The sequence below is a fragment of the Protopterus annectens genome, chromosome 4.part1 (assembly GCF_019279795.1).
Source record: "Protopterus annectens isolate FY-2018-M chromosome 4.part1, PAN1.0, whole genome shotgun sequence".
NCBI classification, from domain to species: domain Eukaryota; kingdom Metazoa; phylum Chordata; order Ceratodontiformes; family Protopteridae; genus Protopterus; species Protopterus annectens.
In genome coordinates, this window is record NC_056734.1 from 917,140,947 (window position 1) to 917,158,446 (window position 17,500).

Genomic DNA, 17,500 nt, shown 5'->3' on the forward strand with positions numbered 1-17,500 from the left:
TCTGTGTGTGTGTGTGTGTGTGTGTGTGTGTGTGTGTGTGTGTGTGTGTGTGTGTGTGTGTGTGTGTGTGTGCGTGTGTGCGTGTGTGTGCGTGTGTGTGTGTGTCTGTTTGCAGATTGTGGTTAGAGCATGGGTTAGATAAGTTGATAGATTTGGTGTTTTTGCAAATGTTTCTAGGTTATGATTACAATAAGGGTGTGTCTGAGACTGTCTTGTGTAGTGCTAGTTTTGTGAAGACAGAGAAGTCAGAGACAGGGGAAAGGCTAGGGTTAGCACACTTTACTAACCCTATCCATAAGCCTTCTACACTTTAACTTCAAATAATCTTTCTGTAACACTATCATACTGAGACAAACTTAATTCTGAATGCTGTGGTGCAACGTATACCAGACATGAAACACTGAAGCAACCATTTCAGTACTGAAAACAAGAGCCATGTTTCCTTGCTGTAATGCACGTACAGAAATAAATGCTAACACTGAACTACTGAACTATCATTATCTCCTGATCATACCACCAATACATTTTTCTCCAAGGTGGCCGCCCCCATGTTTTTGAGTATAAGTAATACAGTAGGGGTGTCTCTGAATCAAGAACAGCCACCACATTGTCAAATAGGGCTTACCCCTAGGTGGTAACATTTCTGAACCCCAGGATATACTGAACAACAGCATTGTTTTTTTTATATTCTCATTCACCTAAGAAGCATTAACCTAATAAAGGCATAGAAATGTCAGTGCTATCAAATCCATATGTTTTCTTTAGCTTCCGCCACTCCAGTTTCCCTTTCTGCAACCAGGTTCGATTTACACTACAACATATGCGCAAAATAGCAGTATGTTTAGAATGACAGTCCCTAAATTACACAAGGTGTTGAAAATGTTGTGCTGCATAACATGAACAAATTATTCTCCCCAGATAATCTCTGCATTATCAGGCATTTGTTATTATCTTGAATGTTTATGTTTGTATTGCTTAAAATTGTAGTCCCTTGTTTAACGACATCTTTTAACAGCCTATCAGTTTGTCAAAATGTTGAGCATCTGCTTTACATTATATTACATAAAGGTGACTGCAGAGAATACAATGGGACTAACCCTTCAGCCATTTTTGTGCACTAGTATTGGTTATTTTCTCCTTTCACCCTTGTTTTCCATAGTCGCAATATTCAGAAAAAAAAAAGGGCCAATAAAAGTGACACTACTGCACACTGAAACAATGAAGGTTGCAACAGAAAAATACAACATCACAGAGCTGGGGATTCTTTGGTTTTCTTCTCATCATTGTCTGCTAGACTAATCACTAAATATAAAAAGTTTCATTTTGAGACAGAATTTTCAGTTTTTCACTACATAATGGAATGTGAGATATCATATATATAACTAAACATCTCTGCAGCATGTAGCATTGGAAAAACATTAATGTGGGGGACAGCTACCACAAAATATTTTCAGTTTTTGGATTAAAAAAATAATATTCTGCTCTGTGAATACTAATTTACCTTGGATAAGCAGTATTTTTAATATCTAAATCTTTAGAATTTTAGAAGTGGATAATTTATCAGAAAAGAAAGACTTCTGCTTCCCTAGGTTTAGCATCCAAATATGAAGACAAGAAAATTATCATTCATTAAAAGGCAGATTAATCACTATAAAATCTTTGGCTCTCTGACTGGTTTGCTATCTAACTGCCAGCCTAGACCAATATGTAATTTATGAATAAGGGTCAGTTTTATTTATTTATTTATTTTTTATATTTTTTCTAAGTGACTGTTATTTTTCCTCTAGGCATAAGCTGCACACCATTGCTGGACTGCTCACAATATTCTTGTCCTGACGGATACTGTATTGGCGGAGGAGGTGCCTGCCGACCAGATCCTGCTAACAACTGTGCACTTACCTGCTACTGTCCATTTGACAACAACAGCTGTGTCACACAAGGACAAAACTTCAACCCAAACCCTTTGCCAGGTATATGATACATACCATGCTTGTTTCTATAATTACAGTGTGTTAGTGGCAGCATAAACATGTTGGATTAAAGTAATATGTGCTACTGTTATTTATCCAGCTATATATGACAACAATAGTTTTGGGCAGAATCTACAATTTTTATACTTAATTTGTATGCAACATTGAAGCATGTGTCAGTGCAATCAAAGATGGGAATGAATGAGCAGGGTTAAAGTTTAATGCTTATCTTTTAAAATTTAAAGTATTTTATGTGTGTACTTTTTTATTGCTAAAGTGTTATTACTCTGTATTAGTCCAGGTTGCTAGAAGTTACTCCAGCTTAATGCTTTTCCCAAACCAGCTTCCAAAGGAGTAACTTGAATTAAGTTGAACCATTTTGGAGCAGAATGTATCAAAACCTACAGTCCATGATATAGCATCACTGAAATCCAAATCAGTGATACTGAAAGTATCAGGATATCTGTTCCAGTGAGCAAAATTTGTTTTAGATAGAATTATAAAAATAAAAGAACAATTATACTAGAGTTGCTGACATCTTAAGCTTTCTAAAATTCTACTTTTCTTCTCAACACTAATAAACCATTATGTATCCATATATAGGACACCTGCAGTTTGAACCTTAAGTTTTGAACTTGAGCATTTATCCTGATCATAACCAACCTTTATTTCCTTTTTGCTTTAATAGTAAAGACAGGCAGTACTGAGATGCAGTCAAATAATTTAATGATCTGTTGCACATATGAAGTGTAGTGCCTAGCACCTTATTAATTTTTCAGTGTTCTAACTCCCTGTGATCATCTTAGGATCATAGGATCACAGGAAGTTACTAGGCTATTGGCCTGAGGCCCTTATAAGCCTAACCAGAAATTCAGCCCATGTTCTGACAAGTCAACACCTGATGCCCCTGTCCAGCAGGGACACAGGTGAAATCCCAGGGGTGTATTTTCTGTTCCCCATCAAGTTATCCAGGTTGCACTTAAAAAGCGTTAATGAGGTACTCTGCTTGATGTGGAGTGAGAGTCTATTCCACAGAAGGGGGAGTCTTTGGGGCACAAGTCTTTCCTGTCAACAAGTCCTACTGATGTCACAAATCAGGTCGAGGTCGCATTAGCAGGTTAATCGAGTGGAGCTTGACTTGCAGATATGCAGCAGTACCATCAAGGCAGGGTCTGAGATTGCTTTGTATGCCAGACAGAGATCACCTCTGAGGAGTCTGTAGGAGACAGAATAGAGGGTCAGGACCTTTAGCCTATCTATGTAGGGTAGATGTTTGAGGCCCTGGATTGTCCTGGTGAGGAATCTCTATGGTCTCTCCAGCTTCTGCATGTGCTTTGTAAGATACATGCCAAAAGGGGAATTGTACTCAATAATGGGTCTTATAAGGGAAGAATACAGGGATGTTATGACCACCTTGTCCCTGGATAAGATACCCTTGCTAATGAGGTAGGCCATGTAGAAAGCTTTCCATACAATGGAGGCAATATGGTGGTCAAAAGTCAGTTTGCTATCAACCTTGGTGCCCAAGTCCCTCGCAACTCATTGCGTGCTTAGGACCTTGTTATTAATGTGATAATTTGTGGGGACATCACTCCTCCCAAAGGGGATGATGCATTTTTTGTCATTCAGTTTGAGGCCATGTTTCTGGCACCAGTCATATGTTTGGGTGAGACCCTCTTGTAAGATGTCCACATCACTAAGGGAATTGATGACAGCACCCAGCTTACAGTCATCTGAAAACTTGGTCAGCCATAGCCCACTGGCTTTGACCTGCACCTCAGTAAAGTATATCTCAAACAACAAAGGCCTCAAGACCAATCCCTGGGGTACACCACTCATTAAGAGTTGACTGCTTGAGGTGGCTTCCCCTATTTTGGCTAGGTGGGTTCTATCAGTGAGTCAGTTTGCTACCCATCTGGACATATCGATTTATGCCTAGTTGTGAGAGATTATCTATTATACAAGGTAGGTAATAGTATCGAAGGCTTTAGCCAGGTCAAGGTAGGAGGTGTGCACCGTCTTCCCCTTATCCATGACTTTGGTGACTGTCTCAAAGAAGTCGACCAGATTTAACAGGCATGACCTCCCCTTGCCAAAACCAAACTGTGTGGGATCAAGTGTTTGGAGGTTGCCAATGTCCTTGTTAATGAGGTCCATGATAATCTGCTCCATGGTCTTTCAAATCAGGCTAGTTAGGCTGATGGGTCTATAATTTCTTGGATCGGTGGACGCTCCATCAATGTGTAAAGAGTTGACAGTGGCTGATGTCCACTTGGCTGGGACGATGCAAGTACTCAGGCTTTGGTTGAATAGGGTGCTTAATGGTGCTGCAAATTCCTGTCTGAGTTCATGTAGAATGCAGCCAGGGATGTTATCTGGTCCCATGGAGGCTGTATTATTTGCCTTTGAGAGGGCAGTGATAATTTTCTCCCTAGAGATAATGGGAGGGGGACAGGTGCTGGGGATGGTCCTGATTTGCTGATGGGGAGAAGAGAGGTGAAGTTTTCACTAAACCTGTCTGCCAGCAGGTTGGCTATATCTATGGCATTTTTGTTTGTGGCGCGCTTGACCACCAGTTCTGAGCAGATCTGGGTGCTCCCCTTGAGACTGCAGTCATATGTGAAGAAATCCATGTGATCGTCTTTAGTAGATGTGGCCAGTTTGGACTCGAAGTTTGCTTTGGAGGATTTTACTAGTGCTCTTATTTGCTTATTCAGACCAAGGAGAGATTGCTTCCAATTAGGCACCTGCTCCTTCCTGATCCTGGATAGCAGTTTTTTTTTCCTTTCATTATAGAGTTTATTTATTTCAGATGTCCACCAGACAGGTTTACTCTTCCTTGAGAAGAATGATTTTGTCCTGTCGGGTATTCCTGATTTCATGCAGCTATATAAGTGCTCATATAGTACTTTGGTGTAGGTTTGGACATATGTGCCAGTTCCTATGGAGGGGGAGGGAGCTGTGAAGCTGTTTATATCTTCCCTCAGGAGGCTGTAATCAGCTTTCAATAAGTTTTTTTTTGTTTGACCCTACCTAGGGGGTGATTGGGGGAGATGGTGACTTTAAAAGTGACTGCTTTGTGGTTGGATCTTACCAGGGGAGGATGATACTGTAGGGATGCTGCAATGGTTATTCATGTTGGTTAATACCAAGTCTAAGATACTTTCACCTCTTGCGGGTGTGTTATCCAGCTAGTCCAAGGCATTTGCACTGACAAAATCAAGGAATCCCTGGGCATTTATGTTTTGGCATGAGAAATTCTTCCAGTCTATGGTTGGATAGTTAAAAATCACCCAGGATTCTTGATAGATTCTAAGAGGTCCAGATAGATGGAGTGGGCATCTTGAGTCAAAGTAGGGGGCCTGTAGCTAGCTATGATTTGAATATGGGTCCTGTCAATGGTTATCTGCACCTGGAGTGTCTCCTGTGCATCATACTGTTTAACCAGCCCAAAGGTATGTATGTCTTTTATGTATACTGCAACTCCACCCCCTTTTCTTTTGCATGGTTTGGAGTCTGAAAGTATGATAGGATGAGAGACCAGTTATGGCTGGGGTGCTCTTTGCAGCTTTGAACCAGGTTTCTGTGACTGCACAAATGTCAGCATCTTCCAAGGTTAAGAATGCTTGCAATGATTGCAGCGTCATGTTTAGACTCCTAGCATTTAGCAGCATGGCCTTTAATTTGTATTTTGATGAAATTTTCATGTTGGTAGTTTTGATCTCATGGCTTTGCCTAAAAAAGGCACTATGGTGGAGGCAAGAGCATTTGCCAGGAGCTTGAAGCCTAAAGGAGACAAATGCAAGCCATCTCTGGCAAAGCATTGTGGTTTGTCAATCATGTCTTCCCAGGCTGTCAGGTACTGGATCCCCTTAGAATGACACCAGAAACTAATCCAGTTGTTAAAATCAATCATTTTCTGTTTGTATTGAGGCATCATTCTAGGTGACAGTAGAATGCTGCTTAAGGTTAGGAACATACCTGACTGGGACAAATATTCAGCAAGCTCTGTCATGTTTTGCTTCATGTAGTCCAGGGAGGTACATCTCAAGTTGATCACGCCAACATGGACTATGACAGCATCATAACAGTACCTGTTTTTGAGACACTTAAGTGCATGGGTGATATGGCAGATTCTGGCTCCTGACAAACAACTAACCGTGACTTCCTCCTTATCCAGCCTTGTAAGGGGCACATCTGTGTGTCTCACAATGGAGCCTCCTATGACTAATATGTTGGGTGTATGTTTAGGTCTTAGTGGCTGTGAGACACAGGTGTGTGGACTATATGTGGTGTGTGGTGTGGTTTGTCACTTATTGTAATATACTAAGATAACTTAAACATATGTGAAAAGTTATCTTAGTATATTACAATAAGTGACTTTTTTATTACAAAGAAAAAACACAAACACACATTGAAACTGTAAATCTCATGTGGAATGCAGTGGCTACATGACATTGCATACTTGTACTTTGCTAACAAGTTCAGTGCATGAGATTGATCCTGAGCTGCTGAGTATAGAGTTGGGCCTGTCTTGGTGCATCCCTTGGAAAGGACACCCCTTCTGGACTTCTCCAGTTCTTTCATAATAGATTAGGTTCTTAGATCTTCAAATAGCCCAGGCTGTGTTAATAGTTAAAAAGAATAGTCAGTGCAACTAAGGTTTCAAGTTATTTTTACCTTTGCATTTACTTAAACATGTAGAGTTACACTAAACCCTAAAGTTGTTGTTTGAAGTTTGTTCAGATATCTAACTCATGGCTTTAAAAATAAGTTGTCATTGTGGAAAACAAATACCTCTCACTAACTTACACCTTAAGTATCTAGTTTATCCTGGGCATTTGTATGACATCAAAAGATGCTTTGTAAGCCAATGCTGAGGCAAGACCTTGAGGAACTCTATGGCAGATGGGATGAATAACTTGGAGGCAGTCTTCTTCTATTCTTCTCTTTGGTTCCTCAGAGAAATACAAACACAAAAGTATTATTGTCAGAAGATGGACAAGGACAATAAACGCAAATCTTCTAGCCTTTCTGATTTATTTTATCTTTCTCCTTCTCCTCTGATAGCAGTTCCTTCACTTCAAAGACTGGTTAGTTGTCCCCATTTTGGCAGTTTGTCATGGTTCTGCTGTTATTGGGTCATGATTTACCCTTCATAAAGGTTATAAAGGTTTCCACCACTGAAAGGGATTACTGTCTCATCCATGGGGAAGCATCATCCTGACTTGTATATGATGAAGCAAACAGTTTTGCACTTTTGCTCCAAGATAGGGAGGTCATTGTCTTTCTTTACAAGGATTAAGCCATCTGTTTATTTATTTAGCTATTTTCTCTGTTTAATTTCTCCACCAGAGAAGAGCCTGGTCAACATGGACTGTTTTTATACTCAGACAGGTAACAGTCTCTGGATAAGTGACTTGATTGGAGTTGCTATCACACAGCAGGCAAAGGAAAGCTGAAACAGTCATACCCTGCATTACAAGAAGCAGCTCAATAAGAGCTCATTTTTGTAAACCTCTGTGTTAACAGCCAAGTTCTTCCATCCCTAGAACCTACATAAAATGAGTAGCACACAGAGACACCAGGATCTTTATTTTTCCCCACTCTACCAGCAAAGAACCTAAAATATTTATTAATGTTGGAGAATGCAGAAGCTAGTTACTTTACTATTAAAGTTAATATGTCATCCTTTTCTAATTTCTGTGTTGTGCACCAGGTGAAATATGTAATATTGCTTAAAATTCATGAGGCCTCTTCAAAATGATCACCTTCTTCATCTTTGGCCACTATTAAGGCAGTCAATTTCTCTTTGTAGCATTGGTTTTGTTGTGACAAGCAAACCTTATTATGTTCATTTTAGCTGTCTATCACAGGAAACTTTTTGATGTAGGCCCATTCTGCTGGAATTGAAAACAATTTGGAGTTGTAGACTTAATCACCCTGTCCACCTAATATCTCTTTCAGAATAACATTTGTTTGCACAATAATTCATCCTTTCATCTTTAGATATGTATTTAAGGCAATTACATTGAATCCCTTTGCTAATGCATTTCCCAATTTAGTTCCATTCTAGAACCTATCTAGTCCACACCATGGAAGTTCACAAATTTAACAGATGTTGAAAGCTGCCTTGTCCAAAATGTATTGCCCCAATGACACTGTTTTAATGTTCTTTGTCCATGCTGTCTGTTGACCACCAGCCCCTCACTGATAATTGAACCATTTATTCCAACTCACCAGCCTGAGGATCGAACAAGAGATGCCATGATTTAGACAGCCATTTGGTGAGGTTTGAGTGCTTTTATGCAAAGCCCTCAATTTTTCTTATGAACTCCTGGTTCAAAGAGGCAAAAAAGGGGAATATGCAATGGGCTGTCTGTGCTGTTCATCTATTACTTCCATAAGGAATGCTGCCAGCAAGTAGTCACACCCTTTCTTATCAAGCACAGGAAGAAGTATTCCCAGTCTCCTGTGGAGAAATTGTACATCCCCTTGTTGTCCATGTGTTCCTGCTACTTTTCTCATCCTATTATTTGAGGCAATGTGTCCCTCACTCTTCTCCATCACTGCTAAACCCCAGTCTTCTGTGACATAGTAAAGGCGCCATCCCTCTGTGCCATGGAGCTAGGCTTACTTTCCAAATGACATTTTGATAATCTGAGCGCATGACATGGACCATATTCCAAGATATAGAAGGTACTGTACAACTAAAGAGTTCCCCAACAGAGGCACAGTAATACAAAACTTGTGCTGATTATATGGTATCAAGTCCTGAGTCTTCAACAACAACATAAAAATATTATGTGTTTGGTATTCAGTCAACCCAGTGGAATCATCAACCTCTAGAATTTTTGCAGGGGGACAAGCTCCCTACACCCCAAAATGGATGATATATCCTTCACACTATTGCTACTATAATAGTTGCACTTTGCAGTTGCACTGCTTTGGAGAGAGTGCAGTATACTATTGCTTTGCAGTCATCTCTGTGGTCATGCAGCTTCATAATAAGAGGTTATACTACTGGCCAGTATGGGAGTACAGTTCAGCTTGCCTCTTTGCAAAAAATACTTCTTTTTACTGTTGGCTGGTAGTCATCTGACAAGGTTCATTTATTATCTACATTTTGTGGGACTGGTCCCACTATTATGGACTTGCTTGCATTGCAGGACTCAGTACTGCATATTCAATACTATGTGTTCCAGCTGATAATGTCTCTGTAATTCTGCATGTAACTCTAAGTGCAGGATGTTTGACAGAAAATAGTCTTCCACATCTTCATAAAGCCGTAGCCTTTTTAATGTGCTCCAAATGTCAACTCAGCTGTTCTGGTGGTCAAAGTCACCAGAACCCCAGATATTTCACATACTGACTGATATCCAAGATAGGAAATGTGTCTACTGTGTGCTTACTCAGAGGGTAGTTAATACAGACTTTTTTTTTTGTATTATCTGCATTATTCTTATAACAAGTTAACTGGCCAAGGGATTCCAACTCATTGAATACTCTGCCTGAGTCAGCCAAAAAATGTAGTAAATCATCAGCAGAGTGCTAATTTCTGTTTCTTTATCATATGAAGTGTAGTGCCTAGCATGCTATTACTTTTTTCAATGTTCTAATTCCCTGTGATCATCTTAGCATCATAGGAAGCTACTGGGCTGTTGGGACTGAGGCCCTTATATGCCTAGCCAAGAGTTTAGCCCATGTTTAGCCAAGTCATCACCTGATGCCCCTGTCAAGCAGGGACACAGGTGGAATCCCAGGGATGTATTTTCTGTTTCTGAACCAGTTATCCAGGCTGCTCTTAAAACAGGGTAAAGAGGTACTCTGCTTGATGTTTAGAGGGAGTCTATTCCAAAGATGGGGAGTCTCTTGGACACAAATCTATCCTGCCAACAAGTCCTGTTGATGTCACAGATCAGGTTGAGGCCACACATGTGGATTACTCAAGTGGAGCTTGACTTGCAGATATGCAGCAGTCCCATCAAGGTGGGGTCCGAGATCGCCTTGCATGCCAGACAGAGGTCACTTCTGAGGAGTCTGTATGAAACTGAGTAGAGAGACAGGGCCTTTAGCCTATCTGTGTAGGGTAGATGTTTGAGGCCCTGGATTCCCCTGGTGAGGAACCTCTGTAGTCTCTCCAGCTGCTGTATGAGCTCTGCGAGGTACATGCCAAATGGGGCATTGTACTCAATAATGGGCCTTATAAGGGAAGAGTACAGGGATGTTATGACCTCCTTGTCCCTGGATGAGATACCCTTACCAATGAGGTAGGCCATGTAGAAAATTTTCCGTACAGTGGAAGCAACATGGTGATCAAAAGTCAGGTTGCTATCAACCTGGGTGCCCAAATCCCTCATGGCTGATTCATGCTTAGGATGCTATTAATGTGATAATTTGTGAGGACATCACTCCCCCCAAAGGGGGTGATGAAGCATTTATTTTGGTATTCAGCTTGAGGCCATCTTTCTGACACCAATCATTTGTCTGGGTGAGGGAAATGCCTGTGCAACCATGTTTAATTGGCCACCAGAGGTGATTACTACAAGGGCAACAGAAACAGGGCAGTTAGCACTTGCCATTATCACAGAGCAATTCAGAGAAATGCAAATTAGCCAGTAATGAGGTATTTAGTCATTACAGTTAATGTGTGTCTATGTCACTGATTGTCATGACCATATTAACAGGCCCTACTTGTTACAGCATTACTGCTTGCTTCCAGACTCTGAATCCTGGCCCTCGTCACAGATACAGCTTACCCAGTTCCTTTCACCTTTTCTATATTATGTAAAAAGCAGAAACCTGATCTCACCACGATGTAGTCAGTTAATAAGTTTTGAGTGCAGATGCTATTCCAAAATACAATTCCAAAAGACAAACAGCAGCCGTAGTAAAAATATAAAACTCTTCTTTAATGTGAACACAATGGATGAAGGTAAGCGCTTTCGCGTGGTCACAGCCACGCTTCATCAGACAATGAAAACCCTACACAAAAGTGCTTAAATAGTGCATTGTTCAAAAGCCAAGCCCTATATAATTAAATACTTCAATCATTGTTTAAAGCGGCATTGCCATCAAACAGTTAAAGACATTACGTTCTTTGTGAATAGTTAAAACATCTAAAATATAGCTGATACAGAACTCATAATGCAACTTATAAGCTAAAAATGTTTAACATTCAGATGATAAAAGGCTTAGTGCATTTCATCAGTAATTCTATACTTAAATAAATAAAAAACAAAGAAACAAACGAATCCCTGCGAGTCTAAACTCTAACAGGTATGTCACACTGAGAAACTTTTCTACGGTTACTATCGTAACCGAAATCACAATTCATTAGGCGGGAACTAGTTATAAGTGTCTACAATGAATTATACAAAAAGAAACCTTTCTAAACTTTGCCTACCTAAGGAAATAGCATAAATGCATAATAGTTGTGAACAATATTCATGTTTTTAAAACCTTAAAAACCTTAATAAAATCGGTTAGATGATTTTATAAACCTAGCTAAACCTTACTATAAAAGTGCAAATAGATCTAATGCGAAACCACTTAAGACCAAGTAACATATAACATTTAAAGTATGTATGAAAAAACAAACAAAAGAACAGAAGATACATATCCTCATGAATAGAAGTACAAGTCAAAATCATCTAGGTTGTGCTAGTACCTTGAAATGTAAGCGCATCCAATAGATCACAGTAACATTATAAAATGAAGAAGTTGCGTCAGTATTAGGGCAGCAAAGCTGACTATTTTAAGTTAGAATAGGAGCCATGAATATAATGTTGAAGGAGCATAAAAGGCCTGTAATAAGTGTATATGGAAATTAAAGTATAAACAACTACGAATGTAAGTGTATATATAAATAAGGTATGTAAATGAATATATAAATGAATATGTATATACAATTATATATCTATATTAATACCTATAATTAAAACAATGAAGTGGTATTAATAAAGTATATTATTTTGAAAGCCAAATACCATAGAAAATAAAAATTATAGTAATGTTATTTCTAGAAAGATTTTTGTAGTAGCATAAAATATGAACATATGGAAACATTTAGATCAAATATATCAAATACAAATGAATAATCAATTCCATTTATTATTCTAATTTCATAAACTACTGAAGTCTACATATCTATAAGCTCCAAAGGTTATATTGAAACATTTTTTCTAAAAAAATTTTTTATTTATATAGGGAAATTATTAGAAAATAATTAATGAATACTAAGTGAATAAATAATTACATAAGTAATAGATAAATAAACAATAGTTTTAAGAACCTCAATTTTAATGGAAATGTATAATTCTTTATATTAAAGATAAATATACAAAGGGTTTTAAAATCAAAATAAAAATAAAATATGTCGTTAACAATAATTATGTTAATGATACGACAAGGGACAGGATATTTCTTATATCTTAAAGCTAAAGAAATATAGTAGTTTAAATTGATTTGATTCCAAAACATATATGTATATAAAAATATATATATATAAGAGTTAGAGATATTAATTTAACTAAAGATGCTAATTACCCATGAAATATAGAATATGATAAATAAATGTATAAATAGTGAATAAAAATAGTGAGTGAAGAATGATGAATAATAAGCTAATGTTATAATGAGAGTACTAAATTATGTACCTTATAACAAAATTTAGAGATATTTTAGAATTAAGGAGCATACATCAGAATTTGATCAAAAAGTTTAACGTTTTCTATTGTTTAAAATAGGTTTGATGGAAACTGAAGTATTCAGTCCGGGGTAACTATGAGCATTAAATTTTAAAATCCACTTTAATTCTGCCAAGGCTAGATTGTTGATATTATCGCCGCCCCTGGGATTCAGAGTTACTTTTTCAAGTACCCTGAATGAAAAAGTGTGTTCTTTGAATTTTACTATATGTTGAGCTAATGCGTTAGTGTCTATTTCTCTCTTTATCTCGTATAAATGGTCGTAAATGCGATCAGTTAGTCTTCTTTTAGTCAATCCGATATAAAATGCAGTACATTTTGTACAGGTTGCTAAATATACCAGGTTTTTAGTCTGACAAGTAGCTGAAACTTTAACATAGTGGGTAAAACCTAATGTAGGATGAATAAATATTAAGTCAGAACAAATCAATTTGCACCTGGTACAAGTACCACATGGAACAGTCCCCATATTTGGGGTAGATTTCTTAACATTTAATACAAAGTCTTTGCATAAGATTTGTTTTAAATTAGAACAGTTTTTGTATAAAAAAGAGGGATAGTTACCCACCAAATTAGTTACTGAAATGTCAGTCTGCAATATGTTCCAATTGTTCCGTATAACATTCTCCAACGACTTCACATCACTGGTATACTTTATAATGTATGGTACTCTTATATTATCATTGGCTTTTTTATATATAAAAGAAATGGGTTTCTTAATCATATGTGGTATAGAGTCTGTAGGATGTATAGTGTTATTTTTAATGAAATTAACAAGCTTAAAATCATAGCCTCTATCCAAAAAGAAATTCTCTAATAAGTCAGCTTCTTTTTCCAGAGTTACATTATCTTGGCAAAGTCTGGTCAATCTAGTGAACTGGCTCTTAACTATTCCTGGGAACATATGCCTAGGGTGCATACTACTGAAATGAAGTAGTGTATTAGTCCATGTTGGTTTCCTGAAAATGGAAGATGTGATTTTTCCATATTCGTTAAGTGTCAGGGAGACATCCAAGAATTCTACTTGTTTCATAGAGGCTTCCACTGTAAATTTCAAATAAGTGGTGGTAGTCTCTAAATGGTGTAGGAAATGTGTAAATTCCTCTAGGGTACCCTGCCATATTAAGAGAACATCGTCTACAAAACGTTTGTAGAACTTGATTTTATCAAAAGCAGGATTAGTAAACAAATGTTCCTTTTCCCAATTCAGAACTACTAAATTTGCATACGTATTTGCGCATGGGGTGCCCATAGCTACACCCCATGTCTGCAAATACGTAGCGCCATCAAACATAAAGATGTTGTTATTGAGCACTAAATCCAGTAGTTGACAAATTAGAATGACTTTATCAGTCGAGAAGTTGGTATCTCTAACAAGTAATTCTCTAATTGCTTCCAAACCCAAATCATTGGGGATGGACGTAAAAAGATTTTTTACATCAAGAGTTATCAGCAAATACTCATCAGTCCCAACATTCAATGCTACATTTTTAAGGCTGTTTAGCAAATCATAAGTATCTTTTAGTAGAGATGGAACCGCATCCACTACAGGCCTGAGGAATTTTTCAAGGGCAGTAGAAATAGTGGCAGTTACCCAGTTGCAACCTGAAACTATAGGCCTAAGAGGTATAGGATGTATATGTTTATGAATCTTTGGCAGACCTTTTATTGTAGGAGTAGTGGGAAACTCAATGTACAAATATTTATACTCTTCTGGCGTGATTTGTCTGCACATTAGAAGGTCATGTAAAGTTGCATGTACATTAGTTATAATGGAGCAAACTTTTTTCTGGGAAATAATGGAATAAGTTTCTCGATCAGATAACATATTTAACATCAGCGTAATATAATCCACAGTGTTCATGACTATGATTCCACCACCTTTATCAGCAGGTCTAAAGGTGATATCAGAGAGCTGCTTGAATTTACTCAGGGATGCCATTTCACTAGATGTTAAATTTACATAGGCTATTTTGTTCTTTTTAGTAGAGAAAAGTTTATAAAAATCTCTCTCACAAGCTTTTAGGAAACAGTCTAAGCTAAAAGGTAGTGGAGGTGAAAAATTACTTTTTTGTCTTAGAATCACTGAGTCAAGATGTAAAGGTTCATTGCTGTGTGTTGCAGTGGTGTTTTTAAAAAACATTTTAAGGGCTATACTTCTACAGAAAATGCGTAGCTCACATAAAACATCAGCCAAGTTACTACACTGTGCTGGTATAAAGTTTAAGCCCTTATTAATCAGACTAACATCAGATAAACACATGTCATAATTAGATAAATTGACAAATATGTCAGTCACATCCTTTGCCTTCGTGTCGTTCCATATCTCTCTTCGGATATTTTCCTTTTTCTTGGCCCTCTGCTTTGAGAGCGTCCTCTCCCTTGATGTTGTGTTTTTATGGGATAAGGTAAAAAACGACTTGCTTCTTGAACAACTTTAGGTTTCGCACCTAAACGATTGTCATTATGTATATTAGCAAAGGCTAATTGGTTAGGAGGTGGTGTAGCAGAATAAGCAGTTAGTCTAGGAAAATCAGTCTCACTAGATTGAACAGAAGTATTGTCAGTTGTAGACAAAGTAGGCAAGGCTAAATCTCCAACAGATGAAGAAGCAACCTCATGATGTGTAACATCATCAGTAGTATGTATCGGAGAGGCTGGCCTTTGCGCTCGAGTTTGTGCAATGTTATGCCTAGGCCAGACAAAAATCTGACCTGTTTGGAAATCATTAAAGTCCCTCTGCAACTTTTTCAATTTTATCTGTTTTAGTTTCTCACTAAAAGAATTCACTTGTGAGAAAATAGTTTGCAGTCTATTTCTAGCATAGTCAGATTTAAACTTGTCAGTCAAATTTTTGTGAGTTGTATCTATTTCAGTACGTAACTTAGTCTCAAGTGGTAAAAAATATTCATTTAAAAGTGACATATACCTGAAGCCTTGTTCAATATTTAGGTCCTGCCACTTTTTCAGGAGCACCGGATGGTTAGTCCCATACGACGGCATACAAAAAACGCGCATTCCTCGGGGTACAATGCGGTGGTGTATAGAGGCTTCAAGGTGTTGCCTTTGCCAGGCATACCTTTGTAGTAGGTACAACTTATCTTCAAACTCTTTCACAGTCAAATTGAAATCTGCAAAGTTTTCTTCAGATGAAGTAGGTACAGAAGCATTAAGCGACCCACCTAATTCCAAAGCCAATAAAGGGTTAGCGACATGATGCAGCAGTCCTTCTGGTATAGCTGAAAATTCCCTCGACTCTGGTCTGTAGTCAAGTTCTACATTTGTAGAATCCATCGCGTAGAGCAGTTACCACACAAATAAAATTGTAAAAAAACCAAGAGGTAACTGCAGCTCCAAGAGATCAGGTAACACAAACGAGTATAATGTAAAAAGCAGAAACCTGATCTCACCACGATGTAGTCAGTTAATAAGTTTTGAGTGCAGATGCTATTCCAAAATACAATTCCAAAAGACAAACAGCAGCCGTAGTAAAAATATAAAACTCTTCTTTAATGTGAACACAATGGATGAAGGTAAGCGCTTTCGCGTGGTCACAGCCACGCTTCATCAGACAATGAAAACCCTACACAAAAGTGCTTAAATAGTGCATTGTTCAAAAGCCAAGCCCTATATAATTAAGTACTTCAATCATTGTTTAAAGCGGCATTGCCATCAAACAGTTAAAGACATTACGTTCTTTGTGAATAGTTAAAACATCTAAAATATAGCTGATACAGAACTCATAATGCAACTTATAAGCTAAAAATGTTTAACATTCAGATGATAAAAGGCTTAGTGCATTTCATCAGTAATTCTATACTTAAATAAATAAAAAACAAAGAAACAAACGAATCCCTGCGAGTCTAAACTCTAACAGGTATGTCACACTTTTTTTTTTTACCTTTTCTATATTACCCATAATAATTCTTCAGGGTGAGTTGCGTGACTATACTTTGCCAAATGTTGACTGACTGTTCAGTGAAGCTCTGCCTGTAAGATATTAAGCTGATTTACAGTTTAAAGTATTCAAGTGGCTCCATTAGAAAAAAAATATTAGAGATGAATGACTGGTTTTAAATATTTATATAGAAATAAGTAACACTATGGACATATTCTACAAATAAGAATTTGAGGCAACTTTTAAAATGTATGAAAACTGACATATCCTACAGGTAGAATTAGTAAGGAAACAGTACAGTCATAGACATTTTTAAATTATCACTTTGTCAGGTATATATTCAAGTATTAATGATTTAAGGGTTTTGCACATATTAGCACATTGTATGTAAATGTATAATGTATTGTGTTATTATTTTGGTATTATTTATCCTGCCTCTTCTGTAGACAAATCACAAAATGTAATATTCCTATATTACAACATATTAATTACATGAAAAATCCAAATCATGACCATGTAGTTTAGAAACATCTGTCTTTTAAAGGCATTGGGCAGGCACATGCATTTCAATTGTGGAGCTGGTTCATGAAACAAAAAAGAGTAGAGATACTGGTAACTATTTAAAATATAGGGATCCCTGCTTATTGGCACACTGTTTTATTGTCCTATTAAAGCTTTAGTCTTAATGTGATGGCTTGCATTAAGACAGTTTAAAGAATGAAGTTATTTAAGCAAGCAGTAATGTCCAAAAGGGTGGATATTATCATGGAAATAATGGCCCCGAAGGGGTACTGTGAGTCCTAAGACCACAAGCAGGGGGCCTTACCAGCCCTGGAAGTGTGGTTATTTTCCTCGCAATGCCCACCCTGGAAGGATTTATTTTATTTAGATAATGGGCTATCTGTTAAAATGTTTTGTACTTT

At 37.5% G+C, this 17,500-nt stretch overlaps 1 protein-coding gene across 1 annotated transcript in view; it reads left to right on the plus strand.

Moving 5' to 3' along the window:
- LOC122801342 (fibrillin-2-like) overlaps positions 1–17,500 on the plus strand; it is a 662,974-nt gene that overhangs the window by 551,996 nt on the left and 93,478 nt on the right. The window contains exon 71 of the mRNA XM_044070882.1: positions 1,788–1,970. Coding sequence (XP_043926817.1) covers positions 1,788–1,970 — 183 coding nt within the window. The remainder of the gene's footprint in view (positions 1–1,787; positions 1,971–17,500) is intronic.